The sequence below is a fragment of the Astatotilapia calliptera genome, chromosome 22, assembly GCF_900246225.1.
Source record: "Astatotilapia calliptera chromosome 22, fAstCal1.2, whole genome shotgun sequence".
NCBI classification, from domain to species: domain Eukaryota; kingdom Metazoa; phylum Chordata; class Actinopteri; order Cichliformes; family Cichlidae; genus Astatotilapia; species Astatotilapia calliptera.
This window is the reverse complement of record NC_039322.1, coordinates 6,515,040-6,538,108: the sequence shown is the minus strand read 5'-3', so window position 1 is coordinate 6,538,108 and position 23,069 is coordinate 6,515,040. Positions and strand designations below refer to the sequence as shown.

The following is a 23,069-nucleotide window of genomic DNA, read 5'->3' as shown; positions in this document are numbered from 1 at the left end:
TGCAGACAAAAAAAAACCTTCCTCACAAGAACCCACCCAAATCTCTTTTTTTTTTTTAACTTGTGGTAATTTACTTCCTGTTTTGGCGGGATAAAATGAAGTAATCTTCCATTTCAGCTCTGTGATGAATGTGCCATAAAGCATCCAGTTTCACAGGAAGGTCACACACATACACGCATATATATATACGTGCGTGTGTGTGTGTGTGTGTGTGTGTGTGTGTGTGTGTGTGTGTGTGTGACCTGTGAAGCTAGAGTGGCTATTTGTTGCACACATTTTGTCCTTCTTTTTTAAATTTTATTACAGACAGAAATTGTTTTGGAACATATAAAATTATTTGTTCTACATTTTGTTTTCATTTTGCTGATTCTGTCGCATGTTTTGTTTCCAATGCTCGTGTCTTAAATACACATTTTGTGTTACAGCCTTTTTTCAAAATGCATTAAATTCATTTTCACCTCAAAATTCTACACAATTTTATACAGTTGTCAGCCAGGCATCTAACTATGAAAGAATTACACTCCAAAAGACCCCGGGCTTCTGAAAAAACAACCTGGGCTTAAGCCCAGTAAGCCACCCCCCGCTCCGCCACTACCTTGTTCGCTCTGACAGAGCTCCAGCATTAATCTGTGGATAGAGGAGAAACTTCCAAAAGGACAACCATTTCTAAACTTCACCATTCAGGCCTGTGTGGTAGAAGAAAGACAGTTTTCATTAAAAGGCACATGACAGCTGGGCCGAAATCGCCCAAAAATAGTTGTGCCAAGATTGTGAAATAATTCTCAAAAAGAACTGAGGATGTATTTGCTTCCAAAGATGCTTTAACAAATTATTGAACAAAGGCTGAGAACACTTATACAAATGTTTTGTTGTTGTTGTTTTACTTTTTTTTTTCAAGAATTTTAAGCAAAAGTTTCATATATGGCATAAGTTACAGCCTAGATCAGATGCAGAAGTATAATTCACGTGTTGAACGTTTTTTTTGGCAGTTTTATTTATACAGCACCAAAAGTTGCACCAACTGTTGCCTAAATACACTTTATACTGTGAGGTAAAGACCCTGCAGAAACACAAAGAAAATCCCAAAAATCAGATGACCCTATATGAGCAAGCACTTGGTGTCAGTGGGAAGGAAAAACTCCCTCTTAACAGGAAGAATCCTTTAGCAGAACCAAGCCCATGAAGGGGCTGCCATCTGCCACGACTGGTTGGGGTGATCAGAGACACTCCTCATCTCTATGTGTTAGCCCTTTGACAGATTGCAACCTTTCCAGGGTGTACCCTGCTTCACACTATGTGGCAACTGGGATATGCCCCAGCAACACTGGATTGGCTAAGAAGAGGATGGTCGGATAAATTATGGAATAATATATTGATATATTAATTATTGTTGTTAAAAGTTTTAACAGTGAACATTTGTGTACATTTTATGTCAATTTAGTCACAAAAATCAGTCATTCAATTTTAAAATACCATTAAACAATACTATACTAATTATATATTTAAAAAAAAAACAATCCGCAAAACAAAAGGAAATGTTTAATTATGAAGGAAAAAACAAATAAATGTGTAACCTTTATTTTATGTGGCACTCTAGTGTTCATTCTGGTAAGTTTTTTTTTTTTTATTCAACGTCAGTTTCAAGTAACTATCATACTTTTCTGTTGTTGTTTTTTCTGCTTTGTTTATTTGTTTTACAAATTGGCATTTTCAATTGAAGCCCTGTTCGTAAGTTACACAAGGTGTTTTACGAATTCTATCCAATCAGCTGGCACAGGTAGCGATAGACAGAGCCCTGAGCAAGTCATTCAGCTGTTCTGGTGATAGAGCAGTCTGACAGCCAATCAAGCGCACTAGTCTAAGGGGCGGGGTTTATGCATTGTAGCGGAAGAGAATGCGGCGGTCCTTCCTTTTCTAGCCAACTTGGCTGAAGTCTACCCAGGACTACACCGACGGACTTTATTAAAGTTTCTGCCGCGGTGCCCCCCCAGGTCCTGACATGGCCCCCAGCACGCAGCTGAAGGAGGCGATAGCCGATGTGCAGGACGGCATTCGTGCCATCCTTCTTGGACCTCCTGGAGCTGGGAAGGGGACTCAGGTGAGAGCAGAAATATCCAGACGAGCTAATGAGCTAGCATTAGCTGTTAGCGGCTAGCCTGAAATATAAGTAGTGTATTCTAGGCGCATGGTCGGCGCTAATGCTAGCCTGCCAGGCTTTAGAGCCAGCTGTCAGTCTCTTTATCTCTAGGTATATGTTCTAATCCTCTATGTAATAATAAAATTTACTCTCACAACGACCCCGTTAATGTCTGAGTTTCTGAGAAATTTCAATGCATTATCTGCTTTTAGCTTCACAGTGAAGTGCATACCGAAACCTCTACCAGCCAAATTTGTTACAGCTATTTTAATGTGTTTGTCTTTTTTTTTTCTGTTGGTGCTATTTCGAAATAAGTTTAATACTGGACTCCTTCCAAAAGCAGTTTATACATTTGTTATTATAAATTGAGTATATTGTGCTGTTTACAGGCTACAGAAGCATAAAATTGTTTTAAGTTCACAACTGAAAAACTTTTTATATGATATATGAAGCAGCAGGAAAAGTACAAACCCATATTTATAAAAACCTGCTGATTCAGTTTAATACCTTGTTATTAAAATTAGTTTGCCTATTGTTTCTCCTTAAAAACCCGGAGCATCTGTGGTTTATTTTAAATAACGTGTTGTTGTTGACTGGTGAATTGTTCACAATAATGTTGAAAACAGTTCTTGATATTTACATGTAAATATTTTCTTTTGACTGTATTTATTGTTGTAAAATTGTGGTGAAAATAAATCATTTAGTTTCATATTCCTTAATTAAATGATCAATAAAAATATTTACCAGGTAAGACAGTTGCCTTTTTTATTTTTAACTTTATCATTCAGAATAGTACTTCATTTCTAATTTTTTCAGATTTTACTAATTCATCTTTACATATAAATACATCAATTGTAAATTAGAAACAATAGCCAACATTTAGTACTTGAGAAACCTCCCGGGAGCCTGCAACCAGAGCTGCAGCAGTCATACAGAAATACTAGTGTGGAGAAAACTCAGATGGAAGTCTGAGAAGACCAGTTGCATATCAGTGGGTTTTTCTTAGAATTATATTGTGCAAAACTGGAATTTCTTCAGCATTTCATTGGCATGTAAGGCTCCAGTGTCGCAGTTACATAACTCGGTAGGATTTCTGTTGCAGCTGTGTAGAGCGCTGAAACCCAGATGTCTGTCTCAGTGTGACCTTCGTCGTTGTGTCCTGCGGTTCACTGTGCAGTCCTCTCTGCTCAGGCACATGGACGTGTCTGATAGCACAGACACGTGCTGTCAGAATAGATCCATGTGTTTGCTCTCTGATTTGTTTAGTGTTGTCATTTGTTTTGAGTGCTTTGTTTACCCAAAAGCACTCTGTTGCAAACCCCGTTTTAGTATCACCGATATTGGAGCGATCAAATGTTTTAAATAAAGCTTCAGCGTCAATTTTATTTCTATAACACGTTTCGTTACATGTACACTCAGTGTGCTTACCAAAAGAGATTAAAGGTTTGCAATGCATTAAGAGAATTTTAAAAAACAACAACACAGAGTTAAAACACAGCGTTATGTGAAAATAAAAAGGAAAATGATTAATTATGTTGTGCACAAGCAGGAATGATAGTTGTTGGTTCTGGCTCATTTAAAAATGTAATTTTTTTTTTTTCTTCAGGATATGTCAAGATTCCCTCAATTATCAATTTTTACTAAATGAATAATCAATAGTATGAATCGGTCAGTGGTGAAAATAATTGTTAGCTGGAGATGTTGAAGTATTGGACATTGCTGGCATCTATGCAGCATATGCTCTACTGCAGTTGAGGCCTTGTCTAAATGAATTAAGCTCACCTTTGTTGGTTAAGGATCTTCACTCTGTTATGATTTTAATGAGCTTATATAAATTATAACCTTTGACTTCATTAGTTGCAACATATAAAGAGAATGTCTTCTAATCTTTAATCCTCAGATGAGTTGGAAAAAGTGAAAGCTACGCCGTCTAGAAGGTCGAGAGCTCCACAGATCAGTCTGTGGTGCTGAAAACTTTCTTTTCAGAGCCTTATGCTCAGAAACCTACATCATGGTTTTATTTGTCAGTGGTGCAGGAAGTATTTGTTCATCAGTGTTTAGGTCAACAGCCAAATATTTCCTTCAGTTGGTGTTTGGTAGTGATGAATAGTAGTTCCATATTAAAAAACACTCTCTCCCCTGCAGGCCCCTCGGCTAGCAGAGAAATACTGCGTTTGCCACCTGGCTACTGGAGACATGCTGAGGGCCATGGTGGCTTCAGGCTCCGAGCTCGGCAAGAGGCTTAAGGAGACGATGGATTCTGGCAAACTGGTAACTGCTCTTCTATTCATGATCTCTCTATAAACTTTTTTTCCTGTCCCTTTGTCTCCTCTGAGGTTTTTATTGACTTTGCAACTCGTCATCCCGAGTCTTTGATGACATCTCATGTTTTCCTTATATTACAATTACTTGCTTCCTTCCTTTTCTGCAGTGATGGTTCCAATAGAGTTGATTAAAACCACATAACTGTATCAACAATAATGCTAAAACAAAACTAATGGTGCGTTCACACCTAACGTGATAGACACGACCAGAACGTCAGGTATACATGTAAAGTCAATGGAGGAGCATGATTGTGACTGTGGGTCCTGCCGAAATTCAGAAGCAGATTTGCGTCGCGAAAAAGCAACTGACGCGTTTGAAGCGCGAATAAAAATATGCATGGCAGTTTGTGTGGTGCATTTTGTGCATTCGCGCGTATCGCGCTCGAGTTGGGAAGATCTGAACTCCAGTGTCAAGTCGCGCTGCGACAACCAATCAGGAACCTGGTGATGTGATTCTCTGACCTAGTTCAAAGGGGCAGGTCTAGCCAAAGCCCTTCATTCAATATGGAGGAAAGGCTCATCAACGCCGTAGCCAACCACCCGGAGCTGTATGACACCAGCTGCTTTCTCTACCGAGAATTGTAATATTATTTTGAAATTTTTGTAATGACTAATGTCTCAGTTCTACTACACAGCAAACTTGACAGACAACTTGACACATGTGGAATTTATTTCATATTATACTAAAGAAAAAATATACTACTATATAGGAACATAGTGAAGACCAATTATTTAAGAGAATAAAAAGGGGTTAGTTTATTTTGGAGGCAAGCTCCATTTATTAAGAACATTTTTAAAAGGCAGGATCGCTCTTTAGAGGTTTATGGGTGGCTCTTAAAAGAGTCGTTGTGGGGAAGATGTTCTAGCATGATCACTATCAAGACTACACTCCAATCCATGATCTGTATGTAGCATTCAAATCGAGTTGTATTAAATCAAGTTCGATGAACTTTATAATGACTACTTTAAAATTTGAGACTGGATCAGATTCACCTATAAAATCATGTTATAACTGTTTACATATGAGAGGCACAAATTAATACAGAACAATGAACCCCAAGATTTTTATTTTTTTTGTTTTGAAGGGGGAAATGGTGTTGGGATGAGAATCTTGTTGATTTTTAAAGCCATTTTATTCTGTATCATAATAAATTGTTTGTGATTCTGTGGCCTCTTAAGTCTCTTTAATGTCAAAACTCACTTCTGTAACATTTCTAGGCGTCTGTGTGTTTTCCTCTATATTTGTGTCCAGCGCTGTACACATGTTTGTGCAGCTGCTGCAGAGCTCTTTGTTTCCATTTCATCTCCCAGCATGTAACCGAGGTTCCTGGTGTGATTTTCTGCCATCTGTTTGACTCTCACAGTTTGGTGCTGTTTGCTCATATTTGTGCACTTTAATATCAATTTCCTGTTGCTGTATAAAAAGATTTTGTATTGACATGAAATAAATGTATAAGGCCAAAATATTGTTGCTTGATAAAGAGGAGTTTTTGTGTCCCTGCAGGTCAGCGATGAGATGGTCGTGGAGCTCATAGAGAAGAACCTTGAGTCGCCGGCCTGCAGGAACGGATTCCTGTTGGATGGATTCCCCCGAACGGTCAAACAAGCAGAGATGGTGAGGACTTAATTTATTAGTGTTTTGGTGCGTTTTTAATGTTGATTTAATAATTCTTGAGCATCGTGCAGTTTGCTTTACTTTAAATACAGATTGGCTAATGAAGAGATTAAACAAACTAGTTTTAATGTTGATTCATGAGAACTGAGCATGCTGATGGGCAAAATTTCTTTTTCAGCTCGAACTTTTACCCTGTTTCTCTCTCTCTCTGTGTGTGAGTGTGTGAGTGAGTGAGTGAGTGAGAGATTTCCTGTATCTTGTTTGTCTTTATTATTATTATTCTAGTTCAGTGGTTCTTAACCTGGGTTCAATCGAACCCTTGGGGTTTGTCGGAGCCTCCGCCGTCCTCCGCACGGCTCATTTTGTGCACCAGTAAAAAACATATGTATGTCTTGAATTTGAAAAAAATCATATTTTATTTTTCACTAAAGAGCCGTTCAGTGAATGCGCATATGAAACTGGTGCGGGTTCAGTTCCTCCAAAAAGGTCAAGAACCACTGTTCTAGTTGCTCCGTTCTTTGCTGGTTAACGGAACCTGAGTTTTCATCTGATTTCATTCAAACTGTTCTGCTAATTTCTGCTATATCTTTTGGTGCTCATAACTTTTATACTTTTTGAAATATTAAGCTTTTTATGCCATTTTTGCCCCATTAAAATGAATGGACCACATTACAAGTGTGATCACCAGTTTAGCTCGCCGAGGTGAGCTGTGTTTTAGCTCAGTGAGACCCACTCACTGAGCTCGAACCCAGGTTCGAATCCACTCATGGCAACATTTTTTTTTCAGTAGACAATTCAACTTCTTCACTTCTTTTAGCACAAATTTCAGCTTATTCGCCTCTTTTCAGCAGACACTTCTGCTTCTTCTGCTGTTTTTAGCAGATTCCACTATACAGCATTCATACTGCATTTTCACAGGAAATGCAACTTTTTCTAGTGTCTACATTTCATTTTCTTTTTTCAGTTTCAACTTTCCTAACAAACTGATAACACACACAAACTCTAAAACTATTTTCTCAAATATATTAAACCTAGAACTCAGAATAACCAGGCTAAAATTAATGGATGCAAATAGTTTTAGGTGGCATAATTAATCTGTTTAAAAGGGTTTTGTGAACATTGTCCTTATCTACTTTTTTAAGTTTCTTCAAACTTCACAGAGAAAAACAAAGCTTTTATTAAAGTTTAATTACATAAACCTGAAAACAGTAGTGTTATACAGTCGGTTGTCAAAAAAGTCAGTTTGTACTTTACAGCAGATTTTAGTTATGTTTGACTTCCTGTGTTTGTCTCTTCAAGCTGGACGACTTGTTGGACAAGAGAGACGAGAAGCTGGACTCTGTGATCGAGTTCTCCGTCGATGATTCTCTGCTGGTTCGCAGGATCTGTGGCAGGTGGGAGTCAGTATGGTAAATGGCCTGTATTTGTATAGCGCTTTACTAGTCCCTAAGGACCCCAAAGCGCTTTACATATCCAGTCATCCACCCATTCACACACTGGTGATGGCAAGCTGCATTGTAGCCACAGCCACCCTGGGGCGCACTGACAGAAATATGACAGAAAATGATTTATTCAAGACCAGAGAAAGAGTGTGGTTTATTTCTCAGGTGGGTAGCAAGTGGACAATAAGGGCAAGTTGGTGATTTTCCTTCGAGTGAGCAGCTCCTCATTCTGTCAGCGTGTTAAACCTACTCAGGTAGAGTAGATTGATTCATGCGGACGGGAGGTTCTGGGACAGTGAGATGATGTTAAGGAGAAATGGAGCATGAACGCACATGATTAGCAAAAAGTAGCCTGTAGGCGATTGAGCATCTGCAGCAAGAAGGTTTGCAGATTCAATTCTTGGAGAAGTCGACGTGTCCGTCCCTGATGGGACATGTTGAATACCACAGCTGCTCAGTGCCTGGCTGATACTCTAAAGAGCTTAGAAAGAAAGCCTGTGTCCGTATCAGCTGCTGATAATGACTTATGCCTTTTTTTCTTCTTTTTTTTTACACTTTGAGCCATGTGATGAGCCACATGATCAATAGTGGGTCAACAACTAGATTTTAAATGCTTTGTACTCTCCACCATTTGGTTTTAGAACTGAAGAACGTTCTCGAATGAGACGTAAAACGTCCGAGAAGTCCAATCACCTTCTTTCCTTCTTTAGGTTCTATGATCTGGTTCCAGATTTTAACTCTAAAGAGACACGTGTGCAGAGAAAAAAACATGATACTCTAATATCTGAATAACTTTGATCTAATTCATGGCTCTCAAGCAGCCACAATTAAGATTTTCAATGTAAACACAGCTACTATTTACCAGGTGATGAGCCCACAGAGTAGTCTCTTGATTTTGTTGATTCCCTAACCGCTAATAAGCCTGTGTCTAAACAGAAAATAGGATTGGCAATAGGGCTGTTCGATATAACATATATATCGGATGACGATTTAAAAACGTCTATCGTTTCATTTTACGCTATCGTTTGTTTTGTGGTGTCGCAAAATAAAGTGTTTACGGCAATATTTTCTCATCGTTTTGATGGTCACTGTAGTGGCTATATTAATTTCTTAAAGTTCTCTCCTTCTCTTATGTAGCGCTTATATAACCACACTACAGACGGACAAGCGCTTGTTTTTATGCCTTGTCGTTAGCAACAACAACGGTAAAACCACCGCGTGTCCGCTTGTGTATTTTCCACATAAACCTTTCACAATAAAGCTCAAGATCCTGTTGAGACTTTTCAAAATAAACAGAATCACGTGAAAGATGCAGAGTATTTACGGATGAGAAGCAAAAAAGAGCCGCCAGGTGCTAAAAAATAAACCTTAGACTCAAACGTTAGAACAGGCTTTTCCCCGCAGCACGCTGTGTAATAAATACAAAGAAAACGTCGGCCGTTACAACTTATGTCTAAAAATGTATAGTTTCATACATCAGTTAAAACACTCGACTCCAGGTACACGACACGCAGCTGGAAACACTTCACACAAGTCGAGCTGCCCGAGATTCACAGAATTTACAGAAAATGTTACATTTTTGTGATTTATATCGTTATCGGACGATAGATGTCTTATATCGGGATATGAGATTTTGGTCATATCGCACAGCCCTAGTTGGCAACTAGGTGATGAACACACAGCATTTTGCAGCTGAAGAGGCAGATATTGTAATCATAGGAAGAAGCTAACAAAAGAATGGATTTTAATGCTTGCATTCACAGAGTGGCCACGTCATTCAAAATGTCAGTCTGCATCTGCTGAATGTGTAATAGGGCATCCATAGTCAGTATATCAGCTCCAATAAGTGTCCGCACATGGTTTAGGAACTGAATATCAGTAGAACAAATTATATTCAAAGTGGTAACATTTCATTTTAAAGTTTTATCATTTTTTTGTGAAGCACTTTGTGATGTTCATATTAATGTGCTGTGAATTTTACCTTTTGTATTTCTGTAACTATAAATGAAAGTTTACTAAAGTAACATCTTTAATGTGGATTATGTAGTAATTTGGTAATCAGCCATGCACTCATGGGTTTGTCAGTTAGCTATATTCAGAATGCTAGTCTGCTGAAAGCTGCAGTGTCTGATTGAGACTTCTGCAGTGAACTTTGGTGGCGTGTCACCTATGTATGTCGCCAACACCACAGGGTTGTGCGGTTACACGTAACTCCTGTGGTGTTGCTGTATAACTTTGAACCTCGGTGACCTTCACATCTAAGTAAACTGGAAATGCATGCGAGTAATGGAGTTTATTCTGGTACATTTCAAAACAATGCATCAGTTATTCTGAATTCTGATTCATCATTATTCATTCCTCGTTCTATCCCTATTACATTGCTATACATACTGTTACAAGATTTGCATTCAGCTTTTGTTGAGAAAGTCAGCACTGGTGAACTGAAACAGAAATGTGTTACTTTCTGGTCTGACCTAATGTTTGCATAAGCTGTACATGTTGAAATGAGAGAGAACTGGAAAATAAGTTATAATTGTTACTTCTTGTTTTCTTTGGTGTGTTTCTCTCCTTTTACTTTTGTTCTTATGCAGTACATTAATACGTCTAATGATCTACAAAACAAGTCTCAGAACACTCAGTATGAGACTCTGAGCCCTGAATTGAAGCTGACCCACACGCAGACGTCTCTTCAGACATTCATCGGTGTCCCCTTTCTTCACTATACCCACTCCACATTATTCACACGTCACGCTGAGTAGAAAGCATATCTAGTTTACAGAGAGTCATCTTTCTGTCTGTGGGGGTCCTTTTTGAAGAGACTGCTGCCTTTTCAAGCCCAAGTAGGACAAGGGCATCATGTGGGATGGAAAAAAAGGACAGTTAAGTAGTTAATGAGTCACCGTGGTTGTCAAACCTCCTTCGCTCTTGCTCTGATTTCTTTAACGTCCTTGTCCTGTGCTCTGCTTCCGCTTACCATCTTCCCTCTGTTTCCCCAGACTAATTCATCAGCCGAGCGGCCGCTCCTACCACGAGGAGTTCAACCCCCCCAAAGAGTCCATGAAGGATGACGTAAGTACTTTCCACCCACTTAGAAACCATTTCTGGCTAAACTGCCACCCACCGAAAATGACTGCCAGCCTGGAAACCAGCAGAAAGATTTAGATCAGTGTTTCCATGCATTTTAGATTATTCAGTACATTTTCTCAATTAAATAGAGCCACTAATCTGCTCTTAAAGAACAAAATGTATCACAAACGAGTGGAGCAAACAAATCAACTGGAACAAATGTTGATGTTATGCAAGGATGGCAAGAATAAACACAAAATGCTGTTTTTAAATGATGATTTCCATTTATTACCTGAAAAAAGCTATCCAAACCTACCTGACCCTGTGTGGAAAAGTAAATGACGCCCCCCAAAATCATGAATTAACTGTGATAAACCAGATTTTTCTTCAACCTCTCTGATAAAGCAAAGTAGGCTAAAAGATTGCATCATGATCACAAGCAACACGTCTTGCCTAAAGATGTGTCTAAAGAAACAACCGAGAAACAAAGTCTGTGTCTGGAAAGTGTTACAAAACTATTTCTAAGGCTTTGGGAATCCAGCAAACCACAGTGAGAGCCATTATCCGAAAGTGGAGCAAATTTGGAACAGTGGTGCACCAACATAGCGATTTAACAATAAGAAAGAGAATGGGCAAAAGTGGCATCCACGGGAGATGAACAAAAAAGGCTCGTCTGATATTTAGCAAATGTATCTTGATGATCCCCAAGACTTTAGAGAAAATATCCTGTGGCCTGATGAGACAAAAGTCAAACTTTGTAAAGGTTTGAATCCTGTTACATGTGAAGTAAAATGGACATGGCATTTTATTATTATTTTTTTAACCATTCCAGCAGACAAACATGATGTAGTGTGATGGTCTGCTTTCATGCTTCAGGCTCTGGATGACTTGTAACTGATAGAAACATGAATTCTGCTCCTGACCAGAAAATCCTGGAATGTCAAGCCATCATTTTGTGCCCTGGGTTACTTGAGTTAAGCAGGAGGACTATGATCTGAAACACACCAACAAGTCCTCCTCTTATTGGCTCAAAAATTTAAAAAAATGTTTTGCAGTGGCCTGATCAAAGTCCGGACATAAACCTGATTGAGATGTTTTGGCAGGACCATAAACAGGCCGTTCATTCTTGTACTCTCCAATGTGGCAACAATAAGAGTGCGTCAATATCCTCCACAGCGATGTGAAAGACTGATTGCGAGTTATACAAACACTTAAATCCAGTTCTTGCTGCTGCTGATGGCACAACCAGTCGTTAGGTTTAGGGGGCAAATACTTTTCACTGGCTGTTACTCAGTATTGGGTTGAATACTTCACTCCTTCATTTTATTTTCTGCATGTGGGAACTTGTCTGCTGGCAGCAACTGAATAAAATTTGTGTGGCGACGGCGAGAAGTTTCTTGTCTGCGCTATTGCAACAGGAGATTATGACACATGTACTAAATAAAAGACCAAAGGTCATGTATTAGGCCATCTACTAACTTGATTTTTAAAAATGCTAACAAGTTGTTTCAGCCTGGCAGATGGCAAAAGTTCATTTTATGATGATTAAAAACACATTTCACGCACAAATGCGCCTATCAAAAAAGACCTGAAGTTCATTTGCTGTTTTAATATGAGTTTGGAAAAAGGTCAGTGTGAAGCTTTCTAGAAACATGACGGTAGAAATTGTGATTATAACTAATAATAATGGTTTAAACAAAGAGTTTCATTTCTTTAATTATATTAATAGTGTGAGATGGTGGTGTGCTTCAAAGTAGAGTTCAACCAGTGTGTGAGTAGACGAAGACATGGCGTTGACCATGTCTGGGTTTATCATACAGAGACCGCTCGGGTAGCTTAACACCTCCCCAAGTCTCTTTGCTGACTTATATTTAGCTCATCTATGTTAAGGACTGATGAGCTTATAAAATGAGCTATCTGTCATCCACCCACGCGTCACAAGAACCAGTACTCCTGCAGTGTTTGTCAGAATTTAATCAAACTTGATGAACAGTTAGCAGGTCTTCACCGATACCCAAAAGCTGAGTCGCTGCCTGCCAGCCAGTGTGTCCTTTCTCACGTTTTCCTTAAACACTTTTCCACTCTTTACGTCTCCATTGTGGTAGTCCATGATATCAGTTGGCTGCTTTACAAAGAGTTTCTGATTCAACAGTCCACCGTTCTCAGATTCCACCTGCACTTTAGCTGTGACTGTAATTGTTTGTCTGCTCTTCAGCAGACTGGAGGGCTTCTTTAATCAGAATGTGCTGCAGGTGGAAAACAAGTTCAGGTGGCTGTAGGGCAGAACAAGGACTACCAAATTACAAACACTACCTGTGTTTATGTGCATGGAGGGTTTAAGGTTTGTGGTTCGATACCTGGCTGCTTCAGTCTGCATGCCAAAAGTGTCCTTGGGCAAGTTGTTCTCCAATGCATTCATTGGAGTATAAGTGTGTGTGAATGTTAGATAAGAACCACTAATGTGTAGAAAACTGTGTTTGCATACATGAGGCATGTTTCCTCTTTGAAATGTAGTATTCGATGTTCATTTTCACACATCCTGTTACTAATAAAGTGACATGAGTCACATTAGAAGTGTCTGCTCTTCAAATAAACTCAAGTTGAAGTTTGTTTGTTGTTTTGGGGTTTTTTGGCAGTCTAACCGTGCTCCGTCTGCACACATGCATTAAAAAGGGGAAGCAATACAACTGGAAGTTATAATCTCATGTTTCTTTCTGCTGTTGAAGATGCGGAGAAACAACTGTAGAGAGCTTTGAAGTTTTCCTGAGATTGTCTCCTGTTTTTTCCATGAGTAGATTTCTGTGGATTAAGGAATGTGCAGCAGAGAGACTTCATTTTAATTATTCAGTATCTCCTTTGAGTTTTATACTTGACGTTCCAACGACTGTACAGTTTTATGCTTTAGTGAAAATTGCAACAATTCAGTCTGTGTGTGCAGATGTTTAAGGTGCTGTTGAACCTAATGTAGCAGAGACTAGCACCAAGCTGGTTCATGTGTGTGTGTCGTTTGAGCACACATTTTGCACCTTGCACTGTTGTGATGTGGTAATCATGAAACATTACATGTAATGAATGTCAGGTGTGACTGGACCCACAAGTACTGTGTAACACGAGTGTTTCAAAAGTGGGACATGACTGCTGCTGCACCTTGGAGTTGTTTCGGCTTGTCGTTCAACTCCCAGCTTTTGTAATCAGGTGCTGACAGCAGGCACGAGTCTGAGTCTGCAAGCAGGTCTGTCTCTGCAAGTGTTTGTTGTCGTACATCAGTGCCAGAGCACAGGGACTCACAGCCAGCACAGGGGGAGATTAATGCGATAGCTTAAAGGAGAGATTCTGCAGAAAAACATCAGATCCTAAGTCGGTGCTTTGATTCCTGTTTCTGCTGTTTTTCTTTTTTCTTTTTCTTTTAAAAAAAATTAGTTTGAGGAACAACAGCTTTTGTAGTTATGGCAACGTGGTAGAAACCTGACTGCGAATGATCATGTAGCTATGTTGACATCCCAGTGCACAAAAGCAATGTTTAATGGTCAATGAGTGACCAGGGCTTAATGCCAGTCCTACTGCACTATTTGTGCATGCACATGCATTGCCTTTAACTCTATATTGACACAAAAAACCAATTTGGATTGAAAACTCATTGGTGCTGTGCCTTTTATGGTTAATTGAAAGATGTTTGGTGAAGCACTATATTTATTATTGAAACGGAAACAACAAATCAAGTGTTCACAAGGTGGGGGGGGTTTCTCCCCTGATGAAATATTGTACCAAGCACAAATTGAGAAAACTTTCGCTTTGAAAACTGTCGAACGCTATCTGCTCAGTTTCCGATGCAACAGTTCATTTGTACAATTTACAGTTAAATACAGGACATTTTATATTAAATCAGATATTACTTTTTTTAATTACATTCCAATTACATTTTATTTGTATAGCACCAAATCACAACAACATGTGCATCAACTCACTTTATGTTGGAAGGTAAAGACTGATAAAATAGACTGAAACAATAATATAACTCATAAAGTAAAATTGTATGCACTTTGGATTAGTCATGTGATATTTACATTTTTATTTTATTTTTAATCAGTTCTTGCACAACCGATCGTGTTGTCGGGCATTTCTACTTTTAACGTGCTTTACATTTTGTATGCAATTTTTTTTTTTTAAATAAAGCAAAAATTTTTGCGAACTCAGAAGAACACAGTTTCTGATTCGTCTTATGTGTTTTCTTTTTTTTTTACTCTGCACTCAGGTGACGGGTGAGCCCCTGATCCGCCGCAGCGATGACAACGAGAACACCCTGCGCTCACGCCTGGAAGCCTACCACCGGCAGACGTCCCCTCTGGTGCAGTACTACAGTGCCAGGGGTCTGCACACGGCCGTCGACGCTGCCCAGAACCCAAACGTAGTCTTCGCCTCCATCGTAGCCGCGTTCTCCGCCGCCACGGAAATGCCCGCTCGTGCCACAGCCTGTAAAGACCAAGTGTTCTTCATTTAAAGTTTTCCTTCTTTGCCGCATTGCCCTTCACCTGACTGTTTTCATTGTTTTGGTTTTGTTTTCTTTCCCCCCGCGTGGTGGAGATTATACAAGAGTGGATCGAGTGTCAGAGTGGCAACAAAATGTAACTTTGAAGTGTAAACGGGGAAGATGGAGACTCGGTGTGACGTCACGGCTCAAGAAATTCAGCAGCAATGCATCATCAATGTTACAGGAACAGAGCGGATGTAGAATCATTTTCGTTACTCTTCATCACAGAAGAAGCCAAAATAGAGCTCATCGATTAGCACCACACTGCTGCTTTTCACCGTAGAGATGTGAGAAGGTTTTGACATTTAAGCAGTGCAGAACGCCGTGCATGTTTGTATAGATGCTCCTCACCAGAGCGCATTTTGAAAATATTGACATTTGTTGCATATTGTTTGCCTTTGCTGGACAGGTTTGCTCTTGTTTAATCAATGGCTTTGCCTTTTTTTCTTCACCTTTTCTCCTAATGTTAGATTAGATCTTCTGTTTTTCCAAACCAGCTGTACTTGCTGCTCCTTCTTGTCCCTGAATGCATCTGAAGTGCAAGAAAAAGCAAAACCGGAAGTGGAGTGTGTCATAGTATGAATTATATTCTGATGTCAGTGGTCTGCAGACTGAACCTCTGCAGCAGGGTGCAGGGGGAAAGTTGAGGCACAGTAATGTTTGTGGCAACAGCCTCAGGTGTGTTCTGAAAACAGGAGGGTGAGTTCTTGGCCACAGATTGGCCCCGTGGCCAATGACGCACTCAAGTAGACAATTACTAACTGTGAAAACACCAGCATGTTAGCTGAACCAGTCACAAATCTGCTCAGTCTGACACACACGGACTTAAAATGTTTTTAAACAGAGTCAGCAGATCAAGACTGGAACATCAGTTTGCTCTCATATTAGTGGTATTGCTTTCAGTGCTTAAAGGAAAAAAATGGCTTGTATCTTCACACTTTGACCGCCTCAGTTACTGATAAAGATCCTTAATGCACTTCTGTTTTCTATGCAGAAGACATTGTGCTTTACCTAAGGCTACGTCCACACCATCGTTTTCTCTCAGTTTTGGCCTCCCATCCGCACATTACTGCCCGCGGTGGGTGTGGTGCAGCACGCAGGCAGAGAGAAAAGCTCAAAAGTATGATTGCACGTCACTAGAGGTGATATTGGAAAGTACTTGTCACCACAAGTCTTTTGCCTTTAAAGGCAAAAACATGAGCAGCCTATCAAAATGTTTAGTAGAAGTCCATCACACACGGAGAAATGCACAGTTTTCGTTTTGTATTTCATTTGGAATTGCTCCAGGTGTGTTATACCAGCAGCCTGAGGCACACATACCACTAACTAAATGATCAGTTATCTAATATATAAATGTGATTACTGATTAAAAGCCTTAAAGGTCTTAAAGGTGTGTACATTATTAAACTCTTGAGATGCTGAAACCATCATCTGATCTGCAGCTCAGAAATTACCATTATCAGTTTTGGATCATTTGGTGGTTGGAAGTAATGATAAAAATACTGGATTGATGAGCAGTAGTCCTAAGATTTGTAGTTATGCCTATCCCTCTTAAAGATAGAGGCCTGGAGGAATGCAACTATCAGGCAGGGTCTAGAGCACATGTGTCGAACTCCAGGCCTCGAGGGCCGGTGTCCTGCAGGTTTTAGATGTGTCGTTGATCCAACACAGCTGATTTAAATGGCTAAATGACCTCCTCAACATGTCTTGAAGTTCTGCAGAGGCCTGGTAATGAGCTAATCATTTTATTCAGGTGTGTTGATCCGGGGTGAGATCTAAAACCTGCAGGACACCGGCCATTGAGGCCTGGAGTCCGACACCCCTGGTCTAGAGAAATTGGTTGCAGTAGCTGGGAAACAGCTTGACAGTGGATCCAGAAATAGTGATCTATTGATATGTGGGAAAGTGTAGAACAAGACTCATTTGTGTTTCCTAATATAGTTTGCTACAGAAGTGATGAATCAGGAGTGGAAAGTGGACACTTCCTTCCCCCAAGTTGTTTCCCAGAACACACTTCATCTTTAATACGTCGTAATACCTTTAATTTTTTAATCACTATGTACTTAACTGTGAAACAGGATGCTCACTTTTTGGCATGATGTCAGCTCAGCCTGTTAATACCAGTAATATTTTTGCAGCGTTTACAAAGTTTTGGTTCCAACATGTTGTTTCCTTGACGCTGATCCTGGAATTTTAATAGTTCGAACCGCTTCCAAGAATCTGTCGGATAATTTCACGTCTGAATCCGTGATGACTGATTCGCAACCAGATAACTGACATTTCAGTTTAGTCAGCATGTTTACTGCCGATGGGTAATTAGAAAAAAGCACTCTTGGGGTTTTTCTCTGGTGTTTAGTTCCTAAAATAACTGTGACCAAACTTTAAGAGTTCTGGGAAGACATGAAGACTTTTAGCGGCTATGATTAGATTTTATGATAAAACACAATCACCTTGCCACTCTTGAGGTGTAATTTTTCAGCCAAAGCAGGGATCTGTTCATGCAAAACCTACTACCTGTACAGCTACAGATAACTAAGACTTGGAATTAAATGTTTAGCAGATAAAGAGCAAGATGGTTCCTCTAGAGTTGGTCGAGACCAAAATATAGTTTAAAAAATGATTGAATGTTCTTTGGCTGCAAGATGTGTAAAGAAGCAAGTGTTTTCTTACTGTCACTGTATCGACTTAAAAGGGGACGTGCTGTGCTAATTTCCAGTTTCATATTTACCTTAAACTGGGCTCAGTTCATCCACTGAATGAACTGAGCCGGTTTATCTCCTGCTTTTTTTATCAGCTCATAATCAAGGCTTGAGCATCAGTTTTGTGGGGCTTCTGCGTGCCTGAGAAGACTATATGAAACACATTTCCTCTCAATGGCTTCAAACAGATCCAGGAGTACAAAGAAACATCTCTGAATTGGAGTTGTGTGAAGTCTGGGGACTTTTAAAGATATGAATATGTGCTGTATGTGGAGAAACATGCGTGCAGTAGTTGAAATTCGGGCCATATTTAATGAGCTTGCTGTGTGTATTTGCAACAGTGTGTGCTGTATATATGTGACAGAAAATGAGGAAAAGACACTACTGTATGTCAGTGTGTATAGTGATTCAGCTTGGGTCTGCTGCCCCTAAGTGGCACAAAATCACTTATTGCAGGGTTGATATACAATGCAGTTCCACATTAAAGAGTCGTGAGCTAAACACACATCAATCATACTCGTATGAAAATGGCTTTTTACAATGAAGCCATCTCAAGCTCCTTTTTTCCCCTCTAAAGATGCCTGTTTATTTTTATTTTTTTTACTTCAGAGGTCTGAAAATGGAGATCAAAAGTTACATTTTTAACTGTGAACTTTATTTTTTTTAAACTTGTGTTTCTGCTGTGCTTCAGGCTCTCAGCACTGACATCACTTTGTGTGACGTCACAAAGATCAGACATGAGCTGAAGGACGATTGCAAAAACCTTAACAGTAGATACTACAAGGAAATGTTTTAAGTTCAGTCTTTTTTGTTTCTGCAGCTCCCAAAAGGTGTATTTTATATTTAACCTTTTGTTTTTGTTTTGATGGTGGCTGTTTCAGATCAAACAGTTGTGATCTAAAAGGAAAACCAGTAAAAGAAACGAACGCCTTCACACTAAATAGAGACTTCCAAAGAATACTGTTTAATCTCGTTTCATCTCATCTTGTTTCTGTAGTTTCCACTTATTTTTATGTTCGCTGAAGCAGTTTTAGCTGTAAAACTTTTTTTTTTTCTAAAAATGTTCTTCTACAAACAACAAAGCCTTTAGGTTTTCCTGTTGTATCCTCTTTGTGCGTTCAGAATCAGAATCAGAATACTTTATTGATCCCTGGGGGAAATTATTTTTTGTTACAGTGCTCCATTTTAAACCAACATTAAGACAAGACAGACAATACACTAACTAAGAATAGTACAATATATACATATATATACATACATACATACATACATACATACATACATACATACATAAGTCACTCATAAATAAATAGTTGGAAAAGAAACATGTGTAGTTGTAGCAGCAAACAGTGTGTTAAGTGGATGCGTTCATCCTTCACTCCTCTGTTCCTCCTTGACCTTTGGAGCCGCCTCCTTCCTCTGTAGTCACCTGGTGTTCAGTAGGAGCTTCTTGCATGCAGACTGTGTTACCTTCCTCTTTCCCTTGAATGCTGATGCATTTTTAGTCTCTCCCGGCTGTTGTGATGAAAAACGACAACAGATGTTCGGCGCTCCCGGGAGGCAGATTTCAGACTGTTACTCAACACAATGAGACTATTTCATGCTAAATTTACCTTAATATTCCATGCCGTGCTTTGTGATGCCTCCAATGCGTTTTGTCACTCTTTGAAAGCTGTAAATGTACACGTGCTATAGTTTAATCTGATTCGAAGTCTGGATGTTTTTGTCCACCTTAAATGCATTTTTTTATGGGCTTGTGAGATAGGCAGGTACATTTTGTTTGACCGAGGAAGCTTTGTTTTTGAAGTCATGCCTGGTTACGTTTTCTCTAGAAATTCACTCAAAACTTTTCTTTCCTTCTCCCCCTTGTCTTCCAGCTGGTTGAGTTCAGAGCTGCGTCATGCCCACCGAGGCGAAGGACTGGAGCTGGCAAACAGCTCAGGTGGGCAGAAAAACGGAGGGGAGGGGCAGGCAATAAGAGGGGACTCCTTAGACTGAATAAGTTAAGGTTGTTTTGGGGTTTTTGTTGCACATTTCTATTTCAAGTAGATCATGACAGGAATAAACGAAGCCATCTTGTTGTCACAATCCTCATGTTTTCCCTTCTAATAAATTTCCTGCTTTTCTACAATCATCAAATGTTGTGCATTTTGTTTTTCACTCCAGTCTCAAATTCACTTGGCCTTTAATCCGAGAAATAAAATCATAAAATATCGTGTAGGAGTACCGTGACATTTCATGCACATTTTCTATCGAGTGTCCGCACATTTGTTGCTTGTCGTTTGACATATCATAACCTGAAGTGACACATAAAAAGGTTAGGGTTAAAGTCAGGCTATCAGTAATGGTGTGCAGTGAGGAATGAAGTGACTTCCTATTTAACAGTTCCACATATCACACACTGATGTCTGAAGGATCGAGGATCTATATGAATGATGAGAAATACACTAAATTGGACTTGCTCATAAGATGTTTTCAATTTATCTCAGAAGTTCAGAAATTGAAAACAACATATAGAAAATAGCCTAAAGGTAGTTCAGTAAAATAAATACAGGATGACAAAATTGCTCAATACAGTAAAAGGACCTCAGTTAAACAGAGAAAAAGCTTGTTTGTTTTTAAAGCGGCGCAATGACCACAAGTCAAAGTAAAATAAATTTAAATACTGCATAAAATGGCTTATTTTTATTAAAAGAAATACAAATCTGGTAAGAATCGGTGAGTTTGTGCGTAAAAGTGATTGACAGAAACACTTATAATAATCCAAATATGATGAAATCAAGGCATAAATAATCACCCCCCACAGTTCAGAGCACAGCACAGTGGAACTCAGCTTGGTGAGAGGAGCCAGAGTTTCCATGACCATAGGCGCAAATCTGTCAGGGACACATCAAAGACGTCTCCTCATTAGGTTGGATGAAACTTACCATCCAACCTTTAATAGAGCTAAAGTATGTGTGCAACATCTGCTGCTTGAAAACATCTTGGAGCTTAAGAGTGCTATATATCTGAATGTCATCTGCATAGCAGTGTTGGAAATTTTGATAAATGCTCAAAATGTGCTGAAGAGGAAACGATAAAGGTCCCAAAACAGGACAAAGGTGCAAGTACAAGGTCAAAAGAGCACGAGGATGTTTTTATTGAATGAGTGATTTTTACCAACTTTCTAAAACAACAGACAAAGCAAACAGACACCAAAGATGGTGAAGGAGAATTTATATTTTTCACATTACTGTTTCTGTTTGTTATTGAAAAAATTACAAACGTAAGCATGCGGGTTAGGAATAATAATATCACTAACCGTGTTGAATAACCTTTCAGGTTTGCCTCTTACCTTTGAAATCTGGTTTGAAACATCGGCCTCACATCTCTCACTAAAAAAAGACTAACAGATCTTTTAGAGCAACACGTTAGCAAGAAAGTGAACTTGTGAACGAGTCGATCTCCACGAGCAAGAATGCTTTCATCATAAAACTGTCAATTATCCAAGAGAAAGATTATAAAACAGGAACTAGCATTATCTAAAATGGAAAGATAATGATTATTAACCTCTTAAGCACCCATGCACCCAAAGATGGGTGCAAAAGGGAGGAGATCATGAAACCACTGGGGCCTTAACAGGTTAAAAGATTTGTTTAGGGATTGTAATCACTGTAAGGTGTTTGCTTGCAGCCAGAAGGGTTTGTCTGAATCCCTGAACTCTACTCGAGGTGCTGAGCGAGCACTGCCTTAACATGTTGATCCGCTGAGTCATTCTGGGTCATTGCATATTATTTCACTGTGGTTTTCTTAAGAATGAAAACATTCAGTGGCCTTTCGTGCCCTGTAGATGGGGGCTTTTTCATTCTGGAAAAGATTGCTTAAGATGGAGATTGATGCCTGGATCCTATCACTGCTGCACAATCTAAGCAGGAAACTGTTGAAGTTAAGTTTTCCATTTGTTTTTGTTGCGATAAAACATGTTTTTTCTAACACAGGAAGGAAATGACAGGTTTCCGAGTCTTCGTGTAAAATATAATGAAGCTGCTGTCACTACACTGTTTCCGCTTTGAGCTAGCATGGTGAAACTTTTCCCAGAGATGGTTAACACAGCCCTTTTTCTAAGGCAAATGTTAACTGAGCTGCACTGCGTCTTACACCCAAAACATACCAGACTTGTTGGTCTATTTAAGTTGCACATGTGTGATGTTTAGTCATCATATTTGTAGGGAGTGATGAGCTCAGAGCCTTGACACCAAACTCTTAATAGTAATCCGCAGCCGTCATGAATCATCCCAAATGTGAGTTGTCTGACTGAGATGTCAAAAAAATACTAAACACATAAGTTAGTAGCAATAAACATGATCAAAGCTAAAATGTAATTAATTTTAAACTTAAAAGTTGAAGCAAATTGTTTCTGTTTACCTTTTAACCCTCAACCGTGAAGCCTGTACACCTCACACATAAAAAAAGTTTTTTACATGACCTTTGAACAAAGATTGAACTGGAGACTTCATCAATGTGACAAAACTTCAGTTTGTCAGCAGCAGTTATCAACACAAATGCACAAGTTTTTAGGTGTTATCAGCTATGCAGTCCTGTGAAAAACTATTTTTCTTCTATAAGAATTAGGAAGATGAGTAGCAGCCAGGTGCATCTAATCAAATGCAGGAAAACAATCATCTGTGTGTTAACAAACCATCGCAATCTTAGACGTGGCAGCAAGTTCATCCCAAAATGCAATGCTCAGAAAAACTATGACAAACATAAGAGCTGCATCTCAGACTCCACAGACCTCAATCAGCATGTTAAATCTTAAAGCTCACGATAGCACAAATAGAAAAAGCCTAAACAAATATGATCTTAATATCTGACCGCATTGCACAGTAGGACATTTGACGAAACCCAAACATGGAATAAACACCTCATGTCAATGCAGTGCAAATGCAGTGGTGGAAAGGTGATTTAGCTGACTTTGCAGCTACAGGACCTGGTTACCTTGCAGTCATTGATTTGACCATGAACTTCTCCATATACCAAAGTATTCTAGAGTCAAAACTGACAACTAAAGCTTCTCTGAAACTGGGTCATGCAACAGGACAACGGTCCCAAGCACAGCAGCAAATCTACAAAAGAACGGCTCAAAAGGGAAATAGTCCAGACCTCAAACTGACTGAGATGCTGTGAGTTGACTCTACATGAAAAAATGTCTGTAAGCTTCATTGAACTGAAGCACTATTGTGAAGAAGAGTGGCCCAAAATTCATCCACAGTGACGCG

At 39.3% G+C, this 23,069-nt stretch overlaps 1 protein-coding gene across 2 annotated transcripts; it reads left to right on the top strand.

Annotated features, from left to right (window-relative positions):
• The first annotated feature begins 1,899 nt into the window (after nt 1–1,899).
• ak2 (adenylate kinase 2) lies at nt 1,900–19,950 on the top strand. 2 transcript variants are annotated; one of them, XM_026156003.1, is made up of 7 exons: nt 1,900–2,098; nt 4,283–4,408; nt 5,966–6,076; nt 7,376–7,470; nt 10,515–10,587; nt 14,837–15,056; nt 19,689–19,950. In XM_026156003.1, the coding sequence occupies exons 1-7, from the start codon at nt 2,000–2,002 to the stop codon at nt 19,694–19,696; spliced, it is 732 nt and encodes a 243-aa protein (XP_026011788.1). In that variant the 5' UTR covers nt 1,900–1,999; the 3' UTR covers nt 19,697–19,950. The 2 variants fall into 2 exon arrangements, with proteins under 2 accessions (XP_026011788.1, XP_026011787.1); XM_026156002.1 differs by lacking the exon at nt 19,689–19,950 and having other exon boundaries at nt 14,837–16,496.
• The last annotated feature ends 3,119 nt before the right edge of the window (nt 19,951–23,069 follow it).

Coding starts and splice junctions, on each gene's coding strand:
- ak2 (XM_026156002.1), top strand. CDS start 2,000: ATGGCCCCCAGCACGCAGCTGAAGGAGGCGATAGCCGATGTGCAGGAC. Junction 2,099..4,282: donor GAGCTGGGAAGGGGACTCAG/GTGAGAGCAGAA, acceptor TCTCCCCTGCAG/GCCCCTCGGCTAGCAGAGAA. Junction 7,471..10,514: donor GTTCGCAGGATCTGTGGCAG/GTGGGAGTCAGT, acceptor CTGTTTCCCCAG/ACTAATTCATCAGCCGAGCG.